The 25,904-nt window shown below is 47.5% G+C and overlaps 1 protein-coding gene and 1 long non-coding RNA gene across 2 annotated transcripts in view; one reads left to right on the top strand and one right to left on the bottom strand.

Moving 5' to 3' along the window:
* Window positions 1-428: 428 nt before the first annotated feature.
* Window positions 429-25,904, bottom strand: part of CTNNBL1 (catenin beta like 1) — a 179,918-nt gene continuing 154,442 nt past the window's right edge. The window contains exons 14-16 of the mRNA XM_033186386.1: window positions 12,532-12,669; window positions 12,228-12,300; window positions 429-629 (exon numbers count right to left, since the gene is read on the bottom strand). Of these exons, the coding sequence (XP_033042277.1) occupies window positions 541-629; window positions 12,228-12,300; window positions 12,532-12,669 (300 nt within the window). The 3' untranslated portion in view covers window positions 429-540. The remainder of the gene's footprint in view (window positions 630-12,227; window positions 12,301-12,531; window positions 12,670-25,904) is intronic.
* LOC117068754 lies at window positions 17,035-19,129 on the top strand. The gene is made up of 2 exons (XR_004431227.1): window positions 17,035-17,235; window positions 18,740-19,129. It is a non-coding gene; the product is annotated as an uncharacterized LOC117068754 (long non-coding RNA).

Genomic DNA, 25,904 nt, shown 5'->3' with positions numbered 1-25,904 from the left:
ACCGGGGAGCTCTGAGCAGCCCAGATGCCAGGGCCTCACTGAGATTTGATGCTATTTTTGCGGTGGGGCCCACGTTGGGATCTGGTAATCCTCCATGCAGCCCCCACCCGAGTGGTCTGACATGTGGCAGGGCTCTGCATGCTCTGAGGGCTGTGCTGCGTGGTTGGCCTCCCCATGGAGCTGGAGCATGAGGTCCGGGCCTCGGGTCCCACATCTAGACTCTAGGTGGGCCCCCACTCCAGCCTCACAGCAGCACCACCTGCGTAGCCACGGTGGCGGAGTTGTCACCACTATGCCCTGAGCCTCAGCTGTCCCCCCTGGCGGAGTGAGGCTGCCCACGGGCCTTCCCTGGGGGAGTCCTGAAGTAGCTGCTGTGGGGAGGGGGAGGGAGGGTTAGCAGGCGAAGCTTCACTACAAAGAAAATCGGCCCAGGGATACCAAAACTAGCTTTAATTTGTCCAAAAGCCACACAGAGTTGTGTAGACACTGATCCTGGGAGGGAAGCTGAGACAGTCCATGATGCGCAGGGCCGAGGTGCCTCTAGAAGTTCTCCAGCAAGCCCAGGATGCGCTTTTGCTCGTTCTCCCGGAACTCCGGGCTCCGGCCGTCCCCGATGTTCTCTGCATACTCTAGGGGGACAAAGATAGAGTCAGGAGTGGATCCCAGGCATGGCGTCCACCATGGTTGTGCCACTTTATACCTTTCCCAGAACCCCAGCTCCCACAGAGGTACAAGTTGCCCTAATGTCCCCACTGTAGCCAAATTCCTTGGGGTCTTGCCTTCGAGGCCCTCAGTGGAAAGGCACCAACTTACCTTTCCATGCTTGGATTCCCCTCCTAGCCACACCCTTCACTTCCACCCTCATTTATTTATTCACTTCACCCTCATTTATTTATTTACTCAACACACACCGCGTGGATGCTACTAAGGTCTGAATGTTTGTGTCCCTCCAAAATTCATGCTGAAACCTCACCCCGACGCAGTGAAGGTCTTTACAGGGTGATTAGGTTCTTACCATCTAATTACAAGATTAGATTAGGTCTAGATCAGGTCTAATCTAGGGGATTAGACTCTTGCAAAAGGACTCCAGGGAACTCTCAAGACCCTTTTGCCCTTCTCCCTTCTGCAATGTGAGGATGCAGCAGGAAGGCCCTCAGCAGACACCAAAGGTTGGCGTGCTGCTCTTGGATCCCCCGCCTCCAGAACTGTGAGGAAGTACATTTCTGTTCTTCATAAATTTCCCAGTCTCGGGGATTTTGTTACAGCAGCACGAACAGACTAAGACAGACACCCGCTGGGCAGACACTGCTCTGGACTCAGTGGTTCTGAGTGTGGACCTGATCAGCAGCAGCTGCAGCAGCACTGCATGGAAACTTACTAGAAACACAAAATCTTGGGACCACCCTAGACCCACTTAACAGGAAACTGGGGTGGGGCCCAGTGATCTGGGTTTTACTGAGTCTCCAGGTGATGCTGATGTATGCTCCAGTTTGAGAACCTCGTTTTGGGAATGGGAATAAAGGAGTGATCGAAACAGATGCAAATCTCTGCTTGTGTGGAGCCTACTTTCTTTCTAGTGAAGGTCACAAACCAAAAGTGAACAAAATACACAGGTGGCTGTCAGCAGGGAGCATCTGCTTAAAGATCAGAAGGAGATGAGTGTGGAAAGGTCTGGGAGCCAGTGGCAGGGCAGCCAGGGCAGAGGATCTAAGGTGGCGGGGGGCGGGGGCGCTTCCTTGGTTTATCTGAGGGTCAGCGAAGAGGTCCGTGTGGCCACAACCTGGAGCCACGGGAGGGGCCATACCCAGATGGTGTGGCCTGTGCACCATGGTAGGGGTTGTGGCCTTTCTGTGGGGTGGAAGTCCCTATGAGGGTCCTGAGCAGAGAGGAGTGACGTGATTTGACTTTTGCCAGATCCCTTCCGATGCTGTGTGGGGGACACCATGGGGGAAGCAAGGGCAGGGCAAGGAGATGCGACGTGACAGTGGCCTGGATTGGGCAGTAATGGTGGAGGTGAGGCGACGTCTTCAGCTTCTTGATGTTTTCTGAGGGTGGCTCCAATAGGATTTACAGATAGACTGGAAATGGGGTATGAGAAAGAGATGTGAATCTCTTGGTGGTTGCAGTCACCAGGAAATACGACAAGAGCAGTGGAGAGGCTGACAGTGAGCCCATAATCCCCCCAAGGACTGGGGGGAACAGGTGCTGGTGCCAGCAACAGGGAGGGGTTGTGTGGGGGGTTGCAGTCCCCTGACACAAGCTTCGACAGCTGGGTGTATTCAGGGAAGGGAGAGAGAGAATAGTCTAGAAGTACTGGAGCATGGAAGGCCCCTCCCATGTCTCCAGTGGTAGGAGTGGTGTGGGAGCGCCAGGTTTCAGCGAGACCAGGAAGAGAAAGGAAACATTCCTGAGGAGGGTGAGGCTCCAGGCACAGTTCTGGCAACAGTTCCGCAGAGGATACCAGTGGAGAGTGGCACGGTGGGCAGGTTTGGGTTCTTGTCTCCCCCGTTGTCCCAGCACAGTGATCCTTAAGACTCCATCTCATTTTTTAAAAAGTGTCCTGGTAACCCAAAATAACATGGTCACCCTGGTTTTTTCTGGAGATGGCGAGGGGTGATTTGGTGACCCTGGACTTCCTGTGGTGGCTCCTAGAGCAAGTGTAGGGGATCTGGTGGGAGAGGAAGGAGGAGGATGGGGTGGTCCATCCCCTCACTGCCCTCTGACTGTCCCCTGCCCACAGCCAGGGAGGAAAAGGTGCAACACAGGGCTGCGATCGAATCCTAGCTCTGACTCCCAAGTGCCCTTGGGTGATCCCCTCTGAAAATGTTCAAACAACAAACATCCAGGGAGCATTAGCTCCCTCCCTAAGCCTTCTTTGCTCAGGTCAGCAGTGGCATTGGGGAAGTCCCACACCCCCTCCGGGTCCCCTCCTGAGATGTCTTCTCTGTGAAGGCCTGCCTGGTCACCTCTCACTCCCACGCCCAGCCCCAGCCCACTGCCTCCAGCGCATATGGCCCTGACTGCTAGACCATCCTCCACCCGGCCTCTCTCCCTAGCTGGAGAGCTGCATGAAGGCAGGGGCTTTAGCCTTCCTCCCAGCTACGCCTGGCCAAGGGCCCCCCAGCAGAGTGGGGTGCTGAAGGATCTCCTGCAGTGGGTGACTAGGATGGCTGCTTGCACTTCTGCCCCCTGATCCCTTACTGGGGCCTGGCTTGAGAAAGAAAACGGAGAGAACTCTCTAGTAAGAGGCTTTTGCATAATAAAACACCTGCTGATCCAAACCAGACAAAGACTGGGGAGAGAAAACAAAGCCTGTGACCTCTCACCCCTCCCCGTCAGCCCCACCCCCGCCAATGCTGGGGAAATAATTTTGCTCCTGCGACCTCTTTATTTTGCCCCGTTCCTCTTTATTACTTTGGATGTGTGCCGGAAAATGGGATTTGGGATTCAGGCACGTGCCAGCTGTGTGTCTCCCCCCGGAAATCATCCTCTTCTGTGAGGCCCATCCATCACCTCCAACAGCAAATGGTTGTGATGCCTCCTATTAAGGCCTCTTAGAGAGAGGGCCGGGGTGATGAGACAGGAACTGAGCTTCGGGAGAAGGCTCTGGGGCTGTGTGCCAGTGGTATCTCTTACTCACATGTGAATGATACAGTTGCTGCCCCAGGAGAGACAGAAATGACCATTATGGCATCTAAAATTCCCGGAGGCATGGTCTGGAAGCAGGAGTCTTAATGGATTGAGCTAACACTTTGCTCTCCTAATGTCTTCTCAGACCCAGGAGGGAGGGAAGTGGAGAACCAGTCTGATGCTTTAGGGCAGTGATTTTCCAACAGTAAAGCCAGCTTCCTTGAGTTCTTTGTAGGGATGCACAAAGCAGAGGGAACCCACACCTGCATCAATTCCCTTTGCTGAATCACCTGTGCTGAGGCCTCACTGACACATGCCGACGGTACATAGAGCACCCACCCATCCCATGCGCAAGTCTCCTCCGTCACTCCAACTGTGCTAAGAAGCAAACAGAGTCACATCACCCATTCTCTGGAAAGGGGATATCCGACTGGCCCGCAGGCAGTGAATGGCTTGGTGTCCCCTGGAAGAGAGCCTGTCCCACACAGAGCGGAGCGGAACTAACATGTGCTGTGCGCTGCTATGTGCCTGCATTATCTATGTTGTCTCACATGTAACCTTTGCAGCAATCTTACAAGGTAAAGAACACCATCCCCATTTACCCAGGAGGAAACAGGCTATCAGAGAACTGAAGCAACCTGCCCAAGTCTAGGATGTAGAGGAGCCGGAATTCAAACCTCGAAATGTGTGGATAGGAAAAAAAAAAAAAAGGCCCCGCATACTGCGAGTCGGCTGGTCCTCACAGCAGCATCCTATTACCTAAGCAACAGGCTACCCTGCCTGCCCCCGGTCTCCAGGAAAAACCCCTGCTCTGCGAGTGTTCCAAAACAGGAATGTCTCGTGCTACAGGGGCCTCGGTGGCCAGGACAGATGCGGGTGGACTGGCTGGGGTCACATTCTCTTATGCCAAGTTACCAAATATCACAGCTGGAAGGGTTCTCAGAATGTATTGCAGCACTGAGGGGGCAGGTGAATGGCCAGGGTCCCAGAGTGAGCCAGCCACGGAGCCAGGCCCAGAACCAGGTCTGACAACCTGGCCTACTGCTCATCCACTGCCCGGGGAAGCTGCACCCCCAGGCACCTCACCCTCACCCTTTGCCCTTGCTCATTCTTTGTTTCTATGGCAGAGTCCTATTTGGAGCAAGTCGTGGTGGTGCCAGCTACCTCTGGTTATTACAGCTGCTGCAGCAGTTTATAAATATTGAACAGAGTCCTCCCAGAGGTCTCGGGAAAGAGTTCTCTTTGCTGTATGTGTGTGTGCGCGTGTGTGCATGTGTGTATAAGAGGAAAAGAGACTGCAGGATGAGGGGAGAGGGAGAGAAGGATGAGAGGAGAGAGGAAAGAGGCTAAGTTGGTGGAGAGTGAGAAAGATGGCATACATGCCAACTCCTTTCTCTACTTCCCCCACATTTTCAAATGCTCTTATAATAAAGGCTTTGATGGAACTCAGAAACAGGCAGCAATGCTGAACACATAAATATTAAAGCAAACTTTAGACAGCAGGTTTACTATTCAGACATGGAATACAAGCTGTTCTGTTTATGTTGAGAGGGAGAGGGAGGGGGCACCGAGGCTGGTGGATGGGGAAAAGTCATCTTCCAGGGCAGAGACCTGGACCGGTATTCACAAGCCTGGTTCAGATCCATGAATCTTAAGCCTTAAATGTTCATCTTTTTAAAAATGCAGGAGGAAGAGGGAAGAGAGAGGAGGAATGCCCAATATTTTCACATTGAAAACTCTTGAAGATGTACATATAACCACAAAATAGAAACCGAGAAAGGAAAATCCTTCAGGTCTAACAAGATTCCTTGACAACAACAATGAACTTGGAAGGTTGAAAGTTGCGCTTCTCCAGGAGTAGAACATTTTGCTAGGCTGCAGGTTCTAATTTCATCAGGGATGTCATTCAAATGAAACCTGCTTACAGAGAAAGACCCTTGCTTACAATGCTAACGGTCAAGTTCTCAGAGTCCCATGGATGTTTTACCTGGTTGGAAAAGCACCCACTGACACCCACCCACCCCCACAAGGCCCCGGGAAGTCGAGCCTGTGTGCTGGTGACTGCCTTTCCCGGTGGTATCTCAGTCCAAGCTGCTGCTAACGCCAGGCGGAAGGATTAGGTCAAGGAAGGAAGGAGCTTCCATTCGCTGAGTATGTAGCTTGGTCTCAGGCACCTAACTGCATCTCAACCTTGGAGGCTTCCTGAGAGAGGCAGTATTTATTTTAAGTGTTTTTTGTTTGTGTTTTTTACAGAGGAGGAAACCAAGACTTAAATATGTTACCTACTAACTTGCCCAGAGTTACACAGAGATCCAGAATTTATGCTGGTCTGAGCATGTCTGATCCTAGGTGAGCTTGGACACTAATTATAACAATAATTAGTTATATTAATATATAATATATATTATATAATATACAATAATTAGTTATATTAATATATAATATGTCTTATATAATAAGACAGCTACCATGTAACAGGCACTTTCCGGGTGCCAGCCACCATGTGAGCACTATACATACAGCACTTTGTCTCATTCTCACAGCAGCCTTCTGAGACAGGTTCTCCCCATCTTACAGATGCAGGAGCGATGGCTTGGAGAGGGGAAGAGCTGCCTGAGGTTAGACACTAGAAAGCGACAGACAGAGCTTGCTTGTGAACCTGGGCAACCCAGCGCTCGAGAGAGCCCTCTTGGGTGAACTGGGTGTGAGGCCTGGGGGCAGCAATCCTAAGGCAAATGTCACATCTTTGCTGAAAAGCTCTCGAGGTGTCCTTAAGATGCCTCTGAGCCCTGTCAAGGCCGCTGGCTACAGGGCTCACATACAGGCCTCTTTCCATGATCCTTTCCTGCCTGCAAATGCCCTGCAGGACACCGCATCCATGACCAGGTGCAAGTCACACACACGTCAACATGTCATCAAAAGATAAATCCTATCAGCCTCTGCAGCTTTAAAACCACACAGACAACTTGGGTTACCAAGAGCCCCAAATCAATATGGAAATATGTTTATGAGCTACTAGGAGGAGATTTTAAGCCATAAAGAATACTCGCAAATCAAAGGGCCATGGGCCAAATTCTACAAGCATTTAAGTTCCTGGCTCATTCTTTTTGCCCAGCAGTGACAGAGTTTTGAGTCAGTAATCCTCTAGGCTTTCCTCTGCAAACCAGCCGCTGTGCAGTAGCCATGGCTGCTCCCGGGCATCTGTGTGGTCCTCCAACAACTTTCACCAGGAGACTAAAACAGTGGCAAGACTGGCCAGCGGCTTCCACGGCAACCCTTGGCACAAATATTGATATTTCAAAGCATTCTCAGGTCACAGCTCCAATGCCACAGTCAAGGCGATGACTGCTCAATGATGCCTGTGCACAGCTGCCTACAGAAACCCTTCCCATGCAGGCAGCCACAGAGACAGAATGCAGAATGGTGGCTGCCAGGGGCTGGGGGGAGGGAGGAACGGGGAGTTCCAGTTTTGCAAGATGCAAAAAAAGGCCTGTGGATAGATGGTAGTGATGGTAGTAATGGTCAAAATGATAGATTATTATTACAATAATAAAAAATAAAAAAGAAGCCACACCTTCCGTACAGCCTCCCTGGATCTCTGGGCTCCTTTTCATGTCCAGCCAGATTAACTGTGAGTGAACTGTGCCATCTTCATTCCCCTTGGACCTCTGCATCCCAGCACTGGCTCCATTCTGCTTTGCACTATAGTCGGTCACCTGACTTGTGAGGGAAGTATGCCTGCGGGGGACAGAGTCTCCTGGGTGTCTCACTTATCTTAGAAGACTGCCTAGCACCCTGTGATGGGTGTTCCCTAAAGGCGGGTGCCCTGCATTTTTCTTCTCTCCTAAAAGCCCATAGGAGCATATGGGCCGATCAGCAGTTGGCACATTCCTTACCGCTGTGCACAGCTCCTTCTGAGTCTGGATCCAGTTTACATCACCAGAGACCCAGGTACCTCCAAGAAGCTCAGTAAGTCTCAGTCTCCTGGTTACCCCGCTTTCCAGGCCTGTTGTGAGGACCAGAGGTAATGACACTGTACCCCAAATGTCTGACCCAGAGGAGGTAGGAGCTTGGTAAGTGACCACTCTACCTACCGTGGTCCTGGATTTCTGCAATAGCACAAACAAGCCTACAGCACCAACTCAGCACGCACCCCAACTGCAGTAACTAGTAACTGACTCCTTCTCTCTGCCAGTTGGGGCGCCGAGCACCACAGCGATAAATGGCAGGAAGTCTGTTGCTGTCCTCGCAAGCACATGGCCCCATCTGCCCTTCTCTTTGTGGTAATCTCAGTCCTCAGACCACGGTTCCCTAGGAGGGCCCACAGTCCTCCGGCCAGAGGTGCCGCTGGTTCTGGGGAAGGCTGGACGTCGGGAGTGCCGAGTAAGCAGTGTGCAGACAGAGGTGCTTTAATGAGCCATCAATTATTCCCTGTGCTCTTGGCACCCCCAACAGAGGAGGGAGGAAATTGTGAGAGTGGGGGCTGAAAAATAATGGGAAAAGTCCCCCGCTGGGCTTGCCTCATCAGCGTTTTCCTGAGACCTCAAGGGATACATCAGCTGTCATCCTGCCAGCAAAACTTAGGAAATATGTAGGCCATAAAATCAAAGAAAAAAGCCTGCATCTAATTAGTATGTTAAAGAAAAAAAAGGAAGCAACCCAAACTGAAAAACAAAATTAAAATCAAAGAGAACAGACTGATGAGCTGGTTTTCTTTATGAGGCTTTGTTTTCTTGAGTTTTCGATTGAAGGAAGGGTAGGAGGAGTGGGGGTGGTATGAAAAGGAGTACCAGATGGGCTTTTTGGACGGGGGTCCCAGAAGACCCCAGCCTCCCAACCCTCCCACCTCCATGGGAGCCTCAACCCTGTCAACCTCAGCACCACCCTCTCCACCCAAGTGAGGGCTCCTGAGGGTCCTTGCAGCACCCTGTTCAGGGGTGCTCCCAGAGGCAGGCCACACCACACAGGCTGCACACCCTGCTGCAGACTGGCTTCCCCTGGTGTGGGAGGGACAGGACAGGGGCATGCCAGTGGCAGGGCTGAGAACCCTTTATGACAACTTTCCATCTACAGAGAACTCTTTTAATTGCCAGCGTGATGTTCGGGGCCTCTTCAACCTGAGCAATGGCGTTCAATTCCCAGAATCTAGATATCACCTCCACACTGATGACCTCAAATTTCCCAAACGATTCCCTGGGCACTAATGGGAATGTCTGCTGTCTGCTGGTCAATCAAGGGATGCAGTCACCCCTTGTACACCAAACTCACTGTGCACCTAGCAGAACTCAGGAGCCCGGCCCAGCCACACCCCACCCAACACTCCAGCCTCCTGCATCTCTGCTTGGCATCCCCTGACCAGGCTATCGTCCTCCCCAAGGCCACTGCATCCTGCCCTGTCCTCCTCTGGGCCTCTGCTCCCTCTACCTGGTTTGGGCACCAGTCCTAGTCCTGAGGAGGAGAAGCGACTCCCTCCCTGCTTCCATAACTGCCTCTGTGACACTCCCTCCCTCAGCACACTGTTCACAACTTGACAAGTGCTTAGCATGTTCTAATTAGTTTTGAGCCTCTTCCCCTAGACTGTGAACGCCTGAAGGATAGGGATCTTGCTTATTCCTTTAGTATCTCTAGGACTGGACACAGAGCCTGGCATCGAGCAGGGCCAGCTGAGTAGTTCCTGGAGCATGCGTTCCACTGGGCTTGGATTATGGTCAATCATTTATACTCTATGTCCCCGGAAGGCCGTAAACTCCATGAGGGCAGCTGCGGTGTGACACCTCTAGCACAGCACTTAGCACTGTGCCCAGCTAGCCCCGAGGAGAGTCACAGTCAATGTTTGCACATTAAATTCATACAAGGGTAGGGTTTCATTCCGCAATGTCTGAAATTATTACTGGTTCCCATCATGTGCTTGGCATTGCTCTGGATGCTGGGGAGACACAGTGAACAAGGCAGACAATGTCCCGTCATGGAGCTTATATTTTAATGTATGAGACAGACAAAAGCAGTAAACAAACACATAAATAAAAACAATCATAGGTTGTGATAAGGGCTCGGATGGAAAGAAACAGGGTGCTATGATGGGAATAACGCATGCAGAGAAGTGGATGGATTCAAGGTTGAGTTCAGAGGCAGAAGAGGTGGGATGGACTAAGGAGCTGGCTATGAAGGGTGATGGGGAGAGAACTTAAGGGCTAAGCCCAGGCCTGGAAGGATGGCTGCGAGGGTCTGTATGGAGGTGGTAGAGGTGAGGGTGGGCAGAAAGCAGTGGAGGAGAAAAGCAGAGGGGTGGGAGTGAAGATGGCGCCTGTGCAGACCCTTCACCGGTTCACTCATCTGCTCGCTTGCCCAGGTGCCCACTCAACAACCCTCCACTCACTATCCAGTGTGGGCTCAGCGACTTAAAAGGCACTGGGGAAATACACCAGGATCCGAGGGAGACAGAGGCCGGGACTCACAACAATGGAAAACTGCGAATCACTTAGGTTGTGTGTGGCAGGGTGTGAGAAAGAAAAACATCCCACTACTACATGTCAGCACCCATTAAAAATACTTTTCCTTTCTTGGAAGATCACTGTTTTGATTACAAGGACGGAGGTGCAGGGAGAAGGCTCAATGCAGGATAGTAGAACTGAGGGTAATAAGAAGTTCTAATTGAACAAGTGGGCGTTAGAAGTAAATGCCATTTAAAGGCTGGAGTTGCAAATCACCACAGCTACCCCTCAGGGAGGAGGCGAAATGATGCTCTGAGCAGTAATTCACACGAATCTGACACTGAGGAGGAGCTCCCAGGGTGTCACTCCAGAAGGCATGAGTGGGGCTAAGTGTGTCCACTGGACCCCTTTACTCTCTTTTTCTCTAAGGAGAAAACAACAGATTCCAATGCCTCATACTCTCCATCTACAAAATGGGCGCAATGGATTTACCATTCCCGGATGGGGAGGGCTGAGCAGACACGAGATTTCCAGTCCCTATGCCTTCACTCACAGTGCTGTTGCTTTCTGGACTGCCTCTGTCCTAGCCTCTTAGACCAGTTCAATGCCACTTCTCTCACAAGGCTTCCCACAGGATTTTGGCCATGTCTCACTTAAAATAATGATGGCAATGGTCTTCGTGGTATTTTGTAATACTCACACTAACGTTCACTCTTAACTTGTGTCACCTCATTCAATCCCCTTGCCCATTCTAGGCAGTCACAAGAGCAACTGGTATCTTGCCTGAGGTAACAGAGTAAACAACAGAGCCATGATTCGGATCCAGAAGCCTCTGACCCTAGAGCCCACGCTCTTAACCTTGCTTTGCTTCACTGTGTGGACTACATTTATCGTCACATTTCACCTGCCACCTGGAATGGGAGCTAGAAGTAACTTAAAGGCAAGCTCTGAGTAAATCTAGCCTAGTCCTTCATCTTAGAAATGGGCAGAATGAGAGCCCGAGGGGAACACTGATTTGTCTGCAGTCACCCAGTCCATCTGGACTCTCCCTGAACTCAGACGTCGTCAGTACTGGAAATTCCCACATGGGCCTCCACTGCCACACGTGCCAGCTGGTGCTTCCCAGTTAGTCCCCAGGTGGCTGAGGGTGGGGCTGCACCCAGAGCTCAGAACAGGGGCCCTGCCTTGTGACTGGGGGCTTGCTCACCGGCCAGAGGCCTCTCCGGCTGAGTCAGGTCCAGTTGAAGATCCAACAGCATTTAGGGAACTCCATGGGGTGGGTGGGAAGGAGGGATACCCACACTGACTGAGCACCCACTGTGTGCCAGGTACAGACTGGACGCTGTAGTACCTCCTGTAACCTTTGCAAAATTTCTCCCAGGTAAATATAGAGCTGTAATCATGCTCGCAGCTAGGGGAGGCAGAGCTAGGCCCGGAAGGCAGGCATACTCTTTCCACCACTCCACATTGCCTCAATTCACTGCAGAATCCCAGTTACAGTAGTGCCCCGCATCCTGACGGATGTTCCAAGACCCCTGATGGATGCCTGACCCTGCACACAGTACTGAATCCTATGTACACTGTGTTTTTCCCTATAGATACACACCTATGATAACTACATAACTATGATAAAGGTTAATTTATAAATTAGGCACAGTAAGAGATTAACAACAATAACTAAATAAAATAGAACAATTATAACAATATACTATAAAAAAGTTATATGAATGTGGCCTCTCTCTCTCTCAAAATATCTTATTGTACTGTACTCATCTATTTCCGGACAGTTGACTGTGTGTAACTGAAAGCAAAACTGTGGATAAGGAAAGACTATTGTATTTCTTGTCATTTCCTTGCTTTTTTCCCTAAGAAAGCAATTTCCTTCCACTATGTGTAGTTTGGAATTGAATTTTTCGCTTTTTTAAAAAAATGAACAACTGTTTCAAGCCCTTGTGCCTCTTGTTTACGGTTGGAAGTTCTGGAACTGGAGGGTCAGAGGCAGAGAACAACGAGGCTAGTCTTCAGTATTCTGACAAAGATGACCTGGACACAGTGAAATGGACAACTTAGGCTTTCAGTTGCAGAAAATGCTCCGCACCAAATACCAGCGATACTGACAGAGGCTCAGACCTCTGGAGCCTCAGACATAAGTAGCATCCAACTCACCCTTGATGATATGCCTGACAATTTTGATGGAGCTTCCTCGCATGTTTAGGATCTGGTGAACTCTCTGGCGAATCTAATAAGGGAAAAAATGGGTACAGAAAGAAAGACAACCATTTGTCCTGACACACCAGAATGTATCACCTTGAAATTATTTACATCACCCCATCCCTGAAAAAGAAGGCCGACATAGAGTAAAGGAATTCAAGGAGAGTGCAATCCCCTTCTTTCCCTGAGAGTCTACCTAAGCAGCTGGCGAGGAAGGAGGCAGGGATGGATAGGCCCATGCAGGGGAAGACCCTCCTACCTGGGGGACATTGGCATTGCAGATCTCGGCCATGATGTAGCAGATGTGCTGGAGAACAAAGAGCCCCGCATCTAGGCGCCGGAGGTAGAACTCCTCCTCGATGTCATTGTCTATGATCTCTCCTCGCCGGACCATGTCCTAGAAACAAATGAACATTTAGGAATAAAAGCTGGACAGTGAATGGGAGGAAAGAATGGACTCCTAGTCTGGCCATAATACACACAAAAATAGCAACTACAACAACAGCAAAAGAAAACCACCTCATCTTTTTGATTTGTCTACATCTCCCATTACTCTAAAGTACCTTTCACATTCTTCATTCTTAATGGACTACAGAAGCCCCAGGAGGCGAGCTTAAAGTCTATTTTTTCCTATCTGATGAATCAGGGCCAAAATGATCTCATCCACATATAAAAAAAGCTAAAAAAAAAAAAAAAAAAAAAGCTGAAGGGACACAAATCTAAGCTATTTATCTGCTTCCACTCATTTTTTACTCCTTGGTTTGGGCCTCCATAATCTCTCTGTAAGATACAGTTGGCCTCTGACCTACCATGGATCAACTTTATGATGGGGTGAGAGTGACAGGCATGCTGTAGAAACTGTATTTCTCCTGCAAGGCTGGTAGTGGCCTCAGCTCTCAGTCAGCCATGCATTTTCTTTTCTTTTTTTTTTGAGACAGAGTTTTGCTCTTGTCCCCCAGGCTGGAGTGCAATGGCGCAATCTCAGCACACTGCAACCTCCGCCTCCCTGGTTCATGCAGTTCTCCTGCCTCAGCCTCCTGAGTAGCTGGGATTACAGGCGTGTACCACCACGCCCAGCTAATTTTTGTAGTTTTGGTAGAGACGAGATTTCTCCATGTTGGTCAGGCTGGTCTCAAAACTCCTGACCTCAGCCTCCCAAAGTGCTAGGATTACAGGCGTGAGCCACCACACCCAGCAGCCACGCATTTTCAACTCATGATATTTTCAATTTACGGTAGGTTTGTCAGGATGCAATGTAATCGTAAGCCGAGCAACATCTGTATATTTAAATCTCCCTTCCAAATCAAGTTAACCACAGCAGAGAAAGGTCCCCTTTCTCCACAACTCTGAAACCAATGGCACAGACACCCAACTTGCGTACATAAGCCCTCTGGCTTAGGTGTTTTGTCAGAGGCCATGCTGCATTTCACACGTCCAAACCCCCCCAGGCCAAAGCCCTAATTAAGTCACAGGAGTCTCCTTTGTAACAACCCTAGACCTCTCAGACTTGCTGTCCTCATATCCAGTCCTCCCTAGTAGGTTCCTTAAAAAAAAAAACAAAAACCCAGCTTTATTGAGATATAATTCACATACAATTAATCCATTGAAAGTGTACAATCTAACAACTTTTATATATTGAGTTGTGCAATCAATTTTTAACATCTTTACCATCCCCACAACCCCAATCCTCCCACCCCTCATCCTGTGCACTGTGAACACTTCTGCCAAGATGGCTCAGAGCCCTACTGCTTTCCCTCTTTGGGATTCTGGGGTATGGTTCAAGCTCACATCACTTCTAAGCTACGTCCATCACAAAGGCTTTCCTGATTTTTATTTAAGGCTAACAACTCTCCTTTTTTTTTTTTTTTTTTTTTTTTTTTTGAGACGGAGTCTCGCTCTGTCACCCAGGCTGGAGTGCAGTGGCCGGATCTCAGCTCACTGCAAGCTCCGCCTCCCGGGTTCCTGCCATTCTCCTGCCTCAGCCTCCCGAGTAGCTGGGACTACAGGCGCCCGCCACCTCGCCCGGCTAGTTTTTGTATTTTTTTTTAGTAGAGACGGGGTTTCACCGTGTTAGCCAGGATGGTCTCGATCTCCTGACCTCGTGATCCGCCCGTCTCGGCCTCCCAAAGTGCTAGGATTACAGGCTTGAGCCACCGCGCCCGGCCAACAACTCTCCTTTCTAAAACTGCTGAGAGCACCTTGACAAACCACTCTGCAACATGACCTCCTCTCCTCCCCATCATCTTCACACTGACTTCAGTCCCCACCAGCTCTCTCTGTCTCCAGCCTTTATTTCGTGGGAGTGGACTGTGAGCTCTGTGAAGGTAGGGCCCTAGCTCAGTACACATCTATGCAGCCAATGAGACAATGAGAGGAAAAAAGACATCTTCGTTTTTTTGTTTTGTTTGTTTGAGACAGGGTCTTACTCTTGTCCAGTCTGGAGTGCAGTGGCATGATGTCAGCTCACTGCAGCCTCGACTTCCTGGACTCCAGTGATCCTCCCACCTTAGCCTCTCAAATAGCTAGGACTACAGGTGCATGCCACTACATTCAGCTAATTACAACTTTTTTGTGTGTGTAGAGACAGGGTCTCACTATGTTGCCTGGGCTGGTCTTCGAGCTCCTAGGTTCAAGTGATCCTCCCACCTTGGCCTCCCAAAGTGATGGGATTACAGGTGTGAGCCATTGCATCCAGCCAGACATCCGGTTTGGGCTATGAGCTCTCAGGAGTGAGAACTGGGTGTGGGGACTTGTTCTGTGTGACTAGCACATGGGCCTAAGAAGGCAGGTACTCAATACATGCTTCTGATGGCAACAATCCATTTCATAATTCTGTCAGTAGCTTTATGGCCACCGTTCCTTCTGACAACTCAGGCTCCTGTCACGGACGGAAGCCCTTGGGATCCTGCTTTCCACTCTTCCACATTCGAAGAACTCACCACTGTGGTCATCAATCTCCACCAAGAATCCTTCAGAGACTATTTAGACAGAGATAATGCACTTCTTTATTTGCCCAGGGGGCCAGCCGGTAGCAACACAAGGCTACTTTTCATCTTGTTCCTATGAGGCCTCTATCTTTGATGTGGAAATGAGTGAATCTACTTGGGAGGACTGGATATGAGGACAGCAAGTCTGAGAGGTCTAGGGTTACAGAGGAGACTCCTGTGACTTATTAGGGCTTTAGACTGGGGGGTGTTAGACGTGTGAAATGCAGCATGTGCCCCTGACAAAACCTGAATCCTCTTTGGCCTGCAGACTGCTAGGCCCTGTACTGCCTGGCAAATCACTAACACTAATTCCTAGCTTCATTTGGTAGCAAATTCATTGGTAATCTGGTAATAGCATTAATGTTCACGAGGTAGTCATGGAGCACTGGACTGATGTCCAATGAGTTTAAAAATAGAAGGTTCTCTTTAGTTTCTCATTTACTCATAATCATGACTTCCTGCTCCGGAACTCTGAAGTGTTCAGCAGTTACTACCAAATTTTAAAAGGGCAGGAAAGGGATTATTCATCCCATTGTATGAATTAGAAACCAAAGCACACAGAGGTTAAGTTGCTCATAATTACCAGTTGCTAGAAAACGGATTCCCCAGGGATAGGAATCGTGTGGGATTCATCTTTGATGTGGAAACGAGTAACTTGGCACAGTGTTGAGACCTCTGGCCCTACTAAGTGCCTAATGGCAAGAACACTACCCTAAGCACTGAATTAAGGCAGTAAAATAAGGAAAATGGAGGTAAGGGAAGCCCTGGTTTTAACCACTGAAGAGGTCGGTGGAAGTCACAAACTTCTAGGAAATGGCCAGAAAGTAAGTATAGTGTGCCCACATGTTAAAATAATTGTGATAGGTGCTGATCGGGGTTGGGTGAAATGCAAGGGCATCCTGGAAGAAGTGACTTTTCGGTAAGGTTTCAGGGTGCATGATGGACAGAGACAAAAGAATGGAGCACCTTAGAGGGATAGTCTTTGCGTTGTGTGAAGGCCCTACAAGAAAAGACTTGTGTCGGCCATACTTTCTGCTCACTCTCCCTCACCCCAGCCCAGCCCAGACAGGCCTGGGTTCCCTTCCTGGTCTCCTTGCCTTGCTCCTCGTGTTGGTACCGCCCACTCCTCAGTCTCTATCATCATATATTGAAAGTCTACAATGTGATGTGCCTCACAAAATGTTCCCTGAGATCCCCAAGCAGATATGATTTTTCAGTCCCCTTCAGTGGGGATTCAGTACAAATCCCCACACCCTGGATTTGTACCTCTGTTGTGGTACCTCCCACGGTCCCCCTTGAATTAGCCATTCAGATCCATGCCTCTTCCTTGTGTGCATTCCTTGAAAGTAAGAGCTATACTGTGCTCATCTTTTGTAACCTAGGAAGCACTTTGTGCAGCATTTTTTGCTTAGTAGGCTTTTTTTTTTGAGAAGGAGTTTTGCTCTTATCACCCAGGCTGGAGTGCCAGGTTCAAGCAACTCTCCTGCCTCAGCCTCCCAAGTAGCTGGGATTACAGGTGCCCACCACCAAACTCAGCTAATTTTTGTATTTTTAGTAGAGACATGGTTTCACCATGTTGGCCAGGCTGGTCTCCCCTTCTGACCTCAGGTGATCTACCCACCTCGGCCTCCCAAAGTGCTGGGATTATAGGCGTGAGGCACTGTGCCCGGCCCTTAGTAGGCTCTTGGAAAGCATTTGCCAAACAGTATTGAAAAACAACAAAGGGAGAAGTTCAAAGCTTTTTAATGAGCTGTGTGTGCTGAGACTTGCATGGCTGGGGCAGAAGTGAAAACATCAGGAAATGCGGAAGGACTGTGCCTTGGAGGGCGAGCTGATAGCAGGCATACAGGCTGGCCAGAGAAGTCAGATATGATGGGCTACAGACCGTCAGCCAGCACTGTGCAGGAAAATGTCATGAATCAGAATATGCAAACAGCCAAATCATGGACACATCGGCTTAGAGCATCGAGAGGCAGGTAGAATGCATAGCTGGAAGACCAGGGTATCAGCCTATGTGAGAAGGGGAAGGGAAGAGAAGAGGCCCCGGGAGGTCACAAACAGGGGAACCTGGAGTGGAACTCATTCATTTACCCACTCAACAGAGATGTCTTGAACAGCTAACTGTGCCAGGTGCTGTGCTGGGACAGCAAAGATAAAACAGTCTACATAATCGAGGTGCTTATAATCTAATGAGGTTAATGAATATGAAATTCTTTTTGAAAAATGTAATAATGACTATTATAAAGGACCTTTCAAACTGTACTGAGTGCTGTGGGAATCCAGAAGAAGGCTGGACTAAGTCTGTTTGCAGGGTGGGGTCAGGAGTGCTTAAAGAAAATGTAACATCTGAGCTGGATTTTGAAGGAGTTTGATAGGCTGAAAAGGACATTCCAAGCAGAGGAAATAATAGCATGCATAAAGGCACAGAAAAGTCAACTTGGAGAGAACAACAGTGGGACACCAGTATCACTAATGGAAACAGAAAGGGGTAAGGGGAAGTTTTTTTGTTTTTTGGCTTATTAGATCACAGCTTTCAGTAGATCATATTATTTTTGATTGATTGATTACTACATACTAGACACTGCGTGAGGCAGTCTGGATAATAACTCCTGCTGTCATTACCCACCTACCAGAGAGGAGCAGCTCGTGTTACTGGGGGCTTACTATGTGTCAGGATAGTGCCAAGGGCTTTCTGTATGTTAACTCCTTTACCTCTCAGAAACATTGAGAGGCAGGGGCCAGGTACTGTGGCTCACATGTGTAATCCTAGCACTTTGGGAGGCTGAGGGGGGCGAATCACTTGAGGCCAGGAGTTTGACAGCAGCCTGGCCAACATGGCGAAACCCTGTTTCTACTAAAAATACAAAAATTAACCAGGAGTGGTGGTGCACATCTGTAACCCCAGGTACTCGGGAGGCTGAGGCAGGAGAATCACTTGAACCTGGGAGGCAGAGATTGCAGTGAGCCAAGAACGCACCACTGCACTCGGCCTGGGGGACAGAGCAAAACTCCATCTCAAATAATAATAATAATAATAATAATAATATAATAATAATAATAATAATAATATTGAGAGGCAGGGATTCTTACCCCCATTTTACATGAGGAAGCTGGCTCAGGCAGAACAAGCTCCTCAAGGCTAGTGGATGGCAGAACTGGGACTCAAACCCCAGTCCATGCTCTTTTCATACTACCATGTTTGTGTGGGTATAGATTTCAGAGTTGTCTGGAGAACAAAGGAAGATGTTAAATATTAGCGTGATAAGGAGGCTCACGAATGGAGCTTAGCAAAATTAAGTTTCTCTAATTAGGTCAGAAGTACCCCTGGTGATTTTTTCCTTTTTCATACTTTTCTCCATCATCTGATCTTCTTTTAACCAGTCAGGTACACACTGCACCTTCTAGTTTCTCTATATTGTCATGTAGAAAGAACAAACTCAACAGAGCAATGCCAAACTCCATTTTCTTCTCTTTCCTCAGAACATCAAGACTCTGACAATGTTCAATTCGACATTCTACTTTTAGCCGTATGGCCACATGATTTGAAAGTGAAATTTTCAAATGTAGATCTGAGATACGACTATAGCTCATCTCCAAGAAAGGCATCACCATTGCTGCATTGAACATGCACAGAGATGAAACAGAGATTGGCTTCTGAAGATGAAGTTTCTGCCCTGACAGTTTTAGAAGTGCCATAGAAACCAGCGTGCAGTGAAGTTGACTGTTGTCAGGATAGCCCTTATCTAGCCTGTTACAACTCTGTGGCATCGAATATTTACTGCTGAATGGATTCAGGGAAGCCAAACATAAATGTGTACTCAGTGTTTAAAAGGAAATAAAATAAGCAGAATGATTATGGAAAATAAGAAAGTGAGAAAGCGTGGGCAGTTCTCTATCTAAAGAAGATGGCGTCACCTTTATTCTCCACCCATCTTACTTCATATAGACAGGGTCAACTTATAAATGGATTAATACACTTCTGACTCCTTTTATGGGTCCCCAAGATGCCACATAGCCACATAAAAAGCTGATCTTGAGATAAGGACTCGAGATGATTCCTTGGCTATCTGTGCGTGAGGAGGTAGAGCTGGCCATCTGAAAGAACTTTGAAGGGTGCCTGAAACTCCAAAATGGCTGTTGTAAACTCCACCCATGATCAGCTGGCTAGGAGTCAGTCTCTGGAGAAGCAATGTAAGAGTTCTAGAAAAAAATTATCACCGCAAGCTTCTCCCTGCCTTATATCTTCCCTCATCAAAGGTCCTGGAGGAACTGAAGCGGTCTGATCTATAATACTCTGACGGCTATACACTAAAGACATACAACTGCACTTGTTTCTCTAGTGGCAGGGAAAAACTGAATTATGCCCAACCGACCAATGAGACATGTTTTAAAAATGGCAAGGAAAAGAACAGACGGAAGTTAGCTGGCTCATGTGGAGATCATACCTGCCTCCCAACCTCCTTAGTACATGGAGACTGAACTAACAGGTTACAAATATCCCATTCTAAAGAAGGCACCCAGCTTCCCCTTGCCTTCTTTCCCTCTCAAGAGACCTTGTGTGAGTGCAGGAAACACTCAAATTAGATACTGGAACTCCACTTAACTATGATATATATTATAAATTCTACAAATAAGTTCCTCTGCCAAGGTGGAACAAAGACCTAAGAAAATGGGATCAGATCCCAGCTCGAATACTAATTTACTAGTGTCCTTAGGCGAGTCATTTAACTTTTCTTGGCCTCAGCTTCTTTGCTTGGAAACAGGAAGCCTGCACTAGATCAGGGAAGGCCAGGGTTCATCCCAAGTGCCAACTCAACCCACTGCAGTGAGTACAGAATATGATACAAAAATCTGCCGTGAAGCTAAGGCGAAGCTCAGCGGAAGCAGCCCTGAAATCATTAGCGATGCCCACCCTGACTGCAGGAGGGGAGAGTGGCAGTGTGCCTCACCCCTGTTTCCCTGATTCAGTGTTCCTGAAGGTTCCTTTTGGCTTTGATAATCTGGGGCATGTCCAGGACCAAAGCACTTTCAATAGCCAGCTGTAACAAATTTCTACCTGCATATTGGTATGTGGATGTATTTAGGATGTTGGCTGATGGCGTTCCCAGAGAGAGGAGCCGCTATGAGAAATGTCTCAAGCTGGAGCCACACATCACCGCCGCAACAGGACATGATGGCCAACACTGATGATTAGCTCATCCTTTCATCAATAAATTCATCTTCGCTGTGACAAAGACACAACCCCTGCATCTGCTGTGACCTTAGGCCATTTTAAGACAACAGGGGCATGCAAATCACGTACCCTTCAAATGGGAATGTGATGAGCAGAGATTAAAGGGACGTTCCACGAATCCAGTAACTTCCTTAAGTGTCGTAAATATTTCTCACTTTACAAAACTTCAGAGTGAAAATCTATATGTACGTTGGACTGTATCTGAACCAGACAGGAGAGTTAAGATTTAAAGGGAGTCTTCCACAAATCAATTCACTCAACTCTCACCTTTGAAGAGCCTGAAGGTGACTGTCTTCTTTGTGAAGCAATGACCACTCAGCATCCATGCAGCATTTTTTACTGTGCAAAGCAGGGCTCCTGCATTAACCTTACCTGCTGTACATGCCCTGTGTTGGGTGTGTACAACAAATACCATTTTCAGATTTCACAGATGGAAAAAATGAGACAGATGCCAAATGACTACCATTGGGTTTCAGTTGGAGACTTGAGTGGAATGTGATTCCATAGTCCCAGGCCTTTTCTATGAGTCCTTTCACACTGGCAAGAGATGGACAGCAAAAACCGAATCCTAACAATAGGGAAACTTCTCAAGTCCTTACTGAGTGCCAGGCACTGTGCTAAGCACTTTCATGGATTTCTCATTTTTCCTCGCAAGAATTCCAAGAGGTAAAAACTATTACTATTTTTACTTTTCAAATGGGAAATTGAGGCTTAAAGAGATGAATCTCTCCTAAGGTCACAAAGCTCATGGGGAACAGGAAACAGAACAGACACAGGACAGAAACCCATGCGAATTTGGCTCCAAGGCTGTGTTCAATTCACAGTTCGAAAAAGGAAAAAGGCTTTGTTTTATGCACTTTTCACAGTATTAGCGTATAAACAAATAGATGGGATATTTTTCTTTATGCCGTATCTGGTGACTAATGCAAACCAGTAGCATTAAAATGTAAGATCACCTAGCTTCTTGGCCTATAATTTCCTCATACATTGAAGAAACTTTTAAAAGGAAAATAAAAAAATCTACAGCTACACCAGCAAATTCCACATGCAATCTGAAAGAGCTAAAAAAAAAAAAAAAGAGAGACAGAGAGATACTCTGATAGGTTTTGTTTTGTTCATTCCATAAGAGAGGGCTAGAATAAAAACTTAGATGGTAATTCAGTGAATGGCGCATTAAGTAGAACAGATTGCAATTCACAGCAGCGTAAGCCTGTTTGGGGGCTGCTAAAATAAACAGATTCATCTCCAAAGATACACAAGGAGGTGGTATGTGCAGCACCAAGGTGCCATCTCTGCAGGGTTGTGTGTGTGTGTGTTTTCCCCTCTTCCAGCCACATACTCACTTTAAATGTTAATCTGTCCTCAGGAGCACTACCAAATCACCATCTTTCCACACGCCTCCATCTCTTTCAACAGTCAAGTCGCAAGCCCTCCAAATAAGCATGCGGATGTCATTTCTAATCTGCCCCTGACAGGCAGTGAGCTGCCCCTTGCTGATAAAAGGAGACAGTCATAAAAGAGGCTGCTATGAAGCCAATACGAACCTCTCTTGCTTTAATAACATGGGACATGACTCAGAGCTGAAACCTGAGGCCTCCACTAGGTCTCTAGTCATGGGTGGGAATTGCCTCACCATTCAGAAAATGCTGATTGCCTTTTTTCTTCCAAAGCAAGGGGAGAAACTTGAACCATGGGAGAGGGAAATAACTAGAGATGGGAGAAGCATCAACACCAGCAAAACAAATCTTCTTCCAAAAGCTTCTAAAATAGGGTGGACTATTAGAGAAGAATCCTAGAAACTGCAAGTCTTTTAGCTGGAAAACTGAGGCTGGAGAATCAGTAAAAGAAAATTCTTTCAAAAATGCACAGCTAACCGATGGCAGCTTTGGTAAGAATCCAAGGCTCTCAGACCACAGCTTTGCCCACAAACAAGAGACTGGCTACATGTTAGTTCTGTCTTAGCACGTTAAGCATGTGGCAGACTTTTACAAACAATCTCATTAATCTTCAAAATGACCCTATAATAAAGCTATCATGAAAATGAACACACACACACACACAGGGCAAGGCATTTCCCAAGTGAACAGAGATCACGTGTGGCAAAGCTGGGATTTAATCTTGGGCTTGTATGATGCCATACTCTTGATCCTTCCATATTACCATGATGTTGCCATCACAAGTGTGATGCAAATTCTAAATTTACTTAAATTCAGTCAATTTCTAAATTTACATCCCCAATAAAAAAAAAACCCAGACTGCTCATTTGAATTTTGACAACTTATACTCCGGTCTTGAGAGAATCAGTACTTCTGTGATAGCAGATACAATAATACAAGGCTGAAAATGACAACCCTACTGGAGAAACGGAGAAAGTAAATAAGATTAGTCCCTATTTGTGAAGACTTAGAGTTAGTTTAGAGGGAGAGACAGATAAGCATGCAGGCCCAAAATACTTGTAACAATAGCTACCACTTAGGGCATACTTCCCTGTGCCAGGAAATATTCCAAGTGATTTACATATACTACATTTACTTAATCCTCCCCACAATCCTACATGATAGGTACTATTATTCTCATCCTTTTCACTGATGAAGAAACTGAAGCAGAGAGTTTAAGTAACTTGCTTGTAATCACCCAGCTGGTAGGAGTCTGAGCCAGGATTTATGTCTATGCAGTCTGGCTCCAGAGTCCCCTGATCTTCAGCCTGAGACTGCAGCGCAAGGTGCACTTGGGGCATACAGGAGGGGCTCCAGGTGGTCTCAGTGAAGACTTTCTGCAGAAACTGTCAGGGAAACACTAAGCAAAATGCTTAGTACATGACAGACACTCAACACATGTTTATTGACTAATTTGTTTGCCAAAACTCTGAAGGATACAGAGTAATAAATTAGCCAGCTTCATGAAATGGATGTGGAAAAGATGGCAGAGCGAGGTATTCTGGGCAGAGTTCAGAGCAATGGGCCAATGTCTAGAAGGTTTGAGAAAGCACAAGGTCAGGAAGCGCGAGTGGTACAGAATGGCTTTCGCACATCACGAGGGTGAGGGATGTAGCTAGAGCAGCCGGCAGGGGCCAAACTGGGCAAGGCACCATGAGGCCAGTGCAGGAGGTTAGACTGCATCCCGAGGGTGATGCAAGGCCACTGTTTATTGTGTTTGGGTGGAGAAGTGCATACATGAATTTTCATTTTAGAAAAATCTTGGGTTGTTGTGTAGAAAATGAACTGGAGGGCCCAAACCTACAAATAGGCAGACTAGTTAGTTAGGCAGGTGCTGCACTAATGGAAGAAAACAAATGATGGTAGCCTGAATGTAAGTATTGGTAGTAAAGAGAAAGAAAAGTGGACAGGCTGCAGAGATATCAGAGGTAAGCTGACCAGACTATGAGAGGTGGGAGGTGGAGACAGAGGAGTAAACAGATGATGCCTAGGTTTTTGACCTGGTCAAACTGGTAAACTGCCCTAATATGGGGAGTAGGGGAAGAGATTATATAGGGTTAGGGCCACAAGCCTGGTTTTAGACTTGCTAAGTCAGAAGAGCCTATGGGTGATGTCCAGGTGGCAGCCGGCTACATGAGTCTGCAGAGATTGAGGAGGTCCTGGCACCTAGCCCCGATCTCAGCAGACCTTGCAACAAGCCTATGAGCTTGGTAGAGGGAGAGCCTATTAGCACCACTGAATGAGGACACAGAGGATCAGAAAGGCAAAACAGTGCCCAAGGTCATACTGCAAGGTAAGTGGCAGAGGTGTGAGACAAGAATTCAGGTCCTCTGACTTCTCTTCCAAGAGTAAGAAGGATGATTGTGATTGGCAAGGGGGCAGGCAGGGAGGCAGTAGAGGGTGAATGAGCAAATGGTCAAAACTGGGTATTAGGTAAAAGCACCACGTCCTCCGCCTCCAGCCCCCTTGTCACTAGCTTTTACTGGCTGTAAGCTGTCTTTTGGCAAATCTACGGACTGAGAAAGTTTGGGAACCACAGGTTTAAAGAAGAGCCTAAGCTAGGCGCAGTGGCTCAGGTCTAACTCCAGCACTTTGGGAGGCTGAGGCATGAGGTTTCCTTGAGCACAGGAGTTTAAGTAAACACCCTGGGCAACATAGAAAGACAAAAAAATGCAAACATTAGCCGGCCGTGGTGGCATGCACCTGAGGTCTCAGCTACTCAGGAGGCTTGGGTGGGAGGATTACTTGAGCCCAGGAGCTTGAGGCTGCAGTGAGCTGTGATCACATCATGACACTGCACTGCACTCCAGCCTGGGTGACAGAATGAGATCCTGTCTAAAAAAAAAAAAAAAAAAAGCTGGCAGTGGGAGAGGAGCTGGTAGGAACTCTCAGCAGGGTTCTTTTTCAAAGCTTGCCCCAGAATCTTCCAGCAAGTTAGCAGAAAAATCGATGGCAGCCTCACACTTTCACTGTCTACCATCTCACCCAGTGTGTTAGGCGCATGTACCCCACACATTCACTCCTGCACTTCACCCCCTTTCATATAAATCTTTAAATGAGTTTCGAATGCAAAGGACAAAGTCTGTTTAAGACATCAAGTCCTGTGGATACTGTTTCATTATAAGGAGTCCATCTTTTTATTTTCAGGTAAATCCTGGAATGATTTAACTGTGACAAAATTGGCATTTTGTCACAGTTAAATCATTTGTAAGTCATTACGGTGTAAAGTATGTGGTAAGAACACTTTATTGAACAAACCTGCTGAGTATAATTTTCCCAGGAACTAAAAAAGAGAAAACCTCTCTCCAAGGCTCTCCTCCCTCTTTTAGAAAAAACCCTGCTAGTACCTATGTAATTATGTCTTCCTTCTGATGGTCAAAAGCCAGGCATGCTCTGTACATTCAGCCAATGGAAACGGGAAGGAATCCGCAAGAAGTCAGGATGCCTTCCCAACAACAGGCATCTTAGTATTTTCTGGGCTTCAAGTCACTTGGGGAGTCAGGTGAAATCTGCTGAGACAAGAACCCTGGATATTTCCAGATCACAAGAACTGCTGCTCACTAGATGGGTCTTAAGAATTACATGCCCTTGAAAAGTCCAGGCCAAATCTTGTTCACCAGAAACCACTAGGGTATGTCCAGAGACATTATGGCCCTGGAATCTCAGAGACTTTGAATATAACATAAGAGCAGAAGGCCACTGCCCAGGACATGGAAGTCTTTGCTAGTTACAGATTATTGTAATACATGATTTGAACTAAATGTGTATACAATTATCTCTCAGTCCTGTTGATTCTTCGAAGTATTTTTCCTTATTAAATATTGCTACAGTTATGCCACAGAATCCACAAAACCGTACTTAATATTTTTGGTGACAGGTCTAATCACAGAGAAAACACAAATCAGGGTGAAAAATTAGTGTTAAGAAATAATGTGGAAAGCCCAGGGTGACTCGCCCTATCTTCCTTAATACTCAC

This window comes from Trachypithecus francoisi, unplaced genomic scaffold (assembly GCF_009764315.1).
Source record: "Trachypithecus francoisi isolate TF-2019V2 unplaced genomic scaffold, Tfra_2.0 Lachesis_group21, whole genome shotgun sequence".
Taxonomy (NCBI): Eukaryota; Metazoa; Chordata; class Mammalia; order Primates; family Cercopithecidae; genus Trachypithecus; species Trachypithecus francoisi.
The sequence above is the reverse complement of the archived record's forward strand: the minus strand, read 5'-3'. Positions and strand labels throughout refer to the sequence as shown.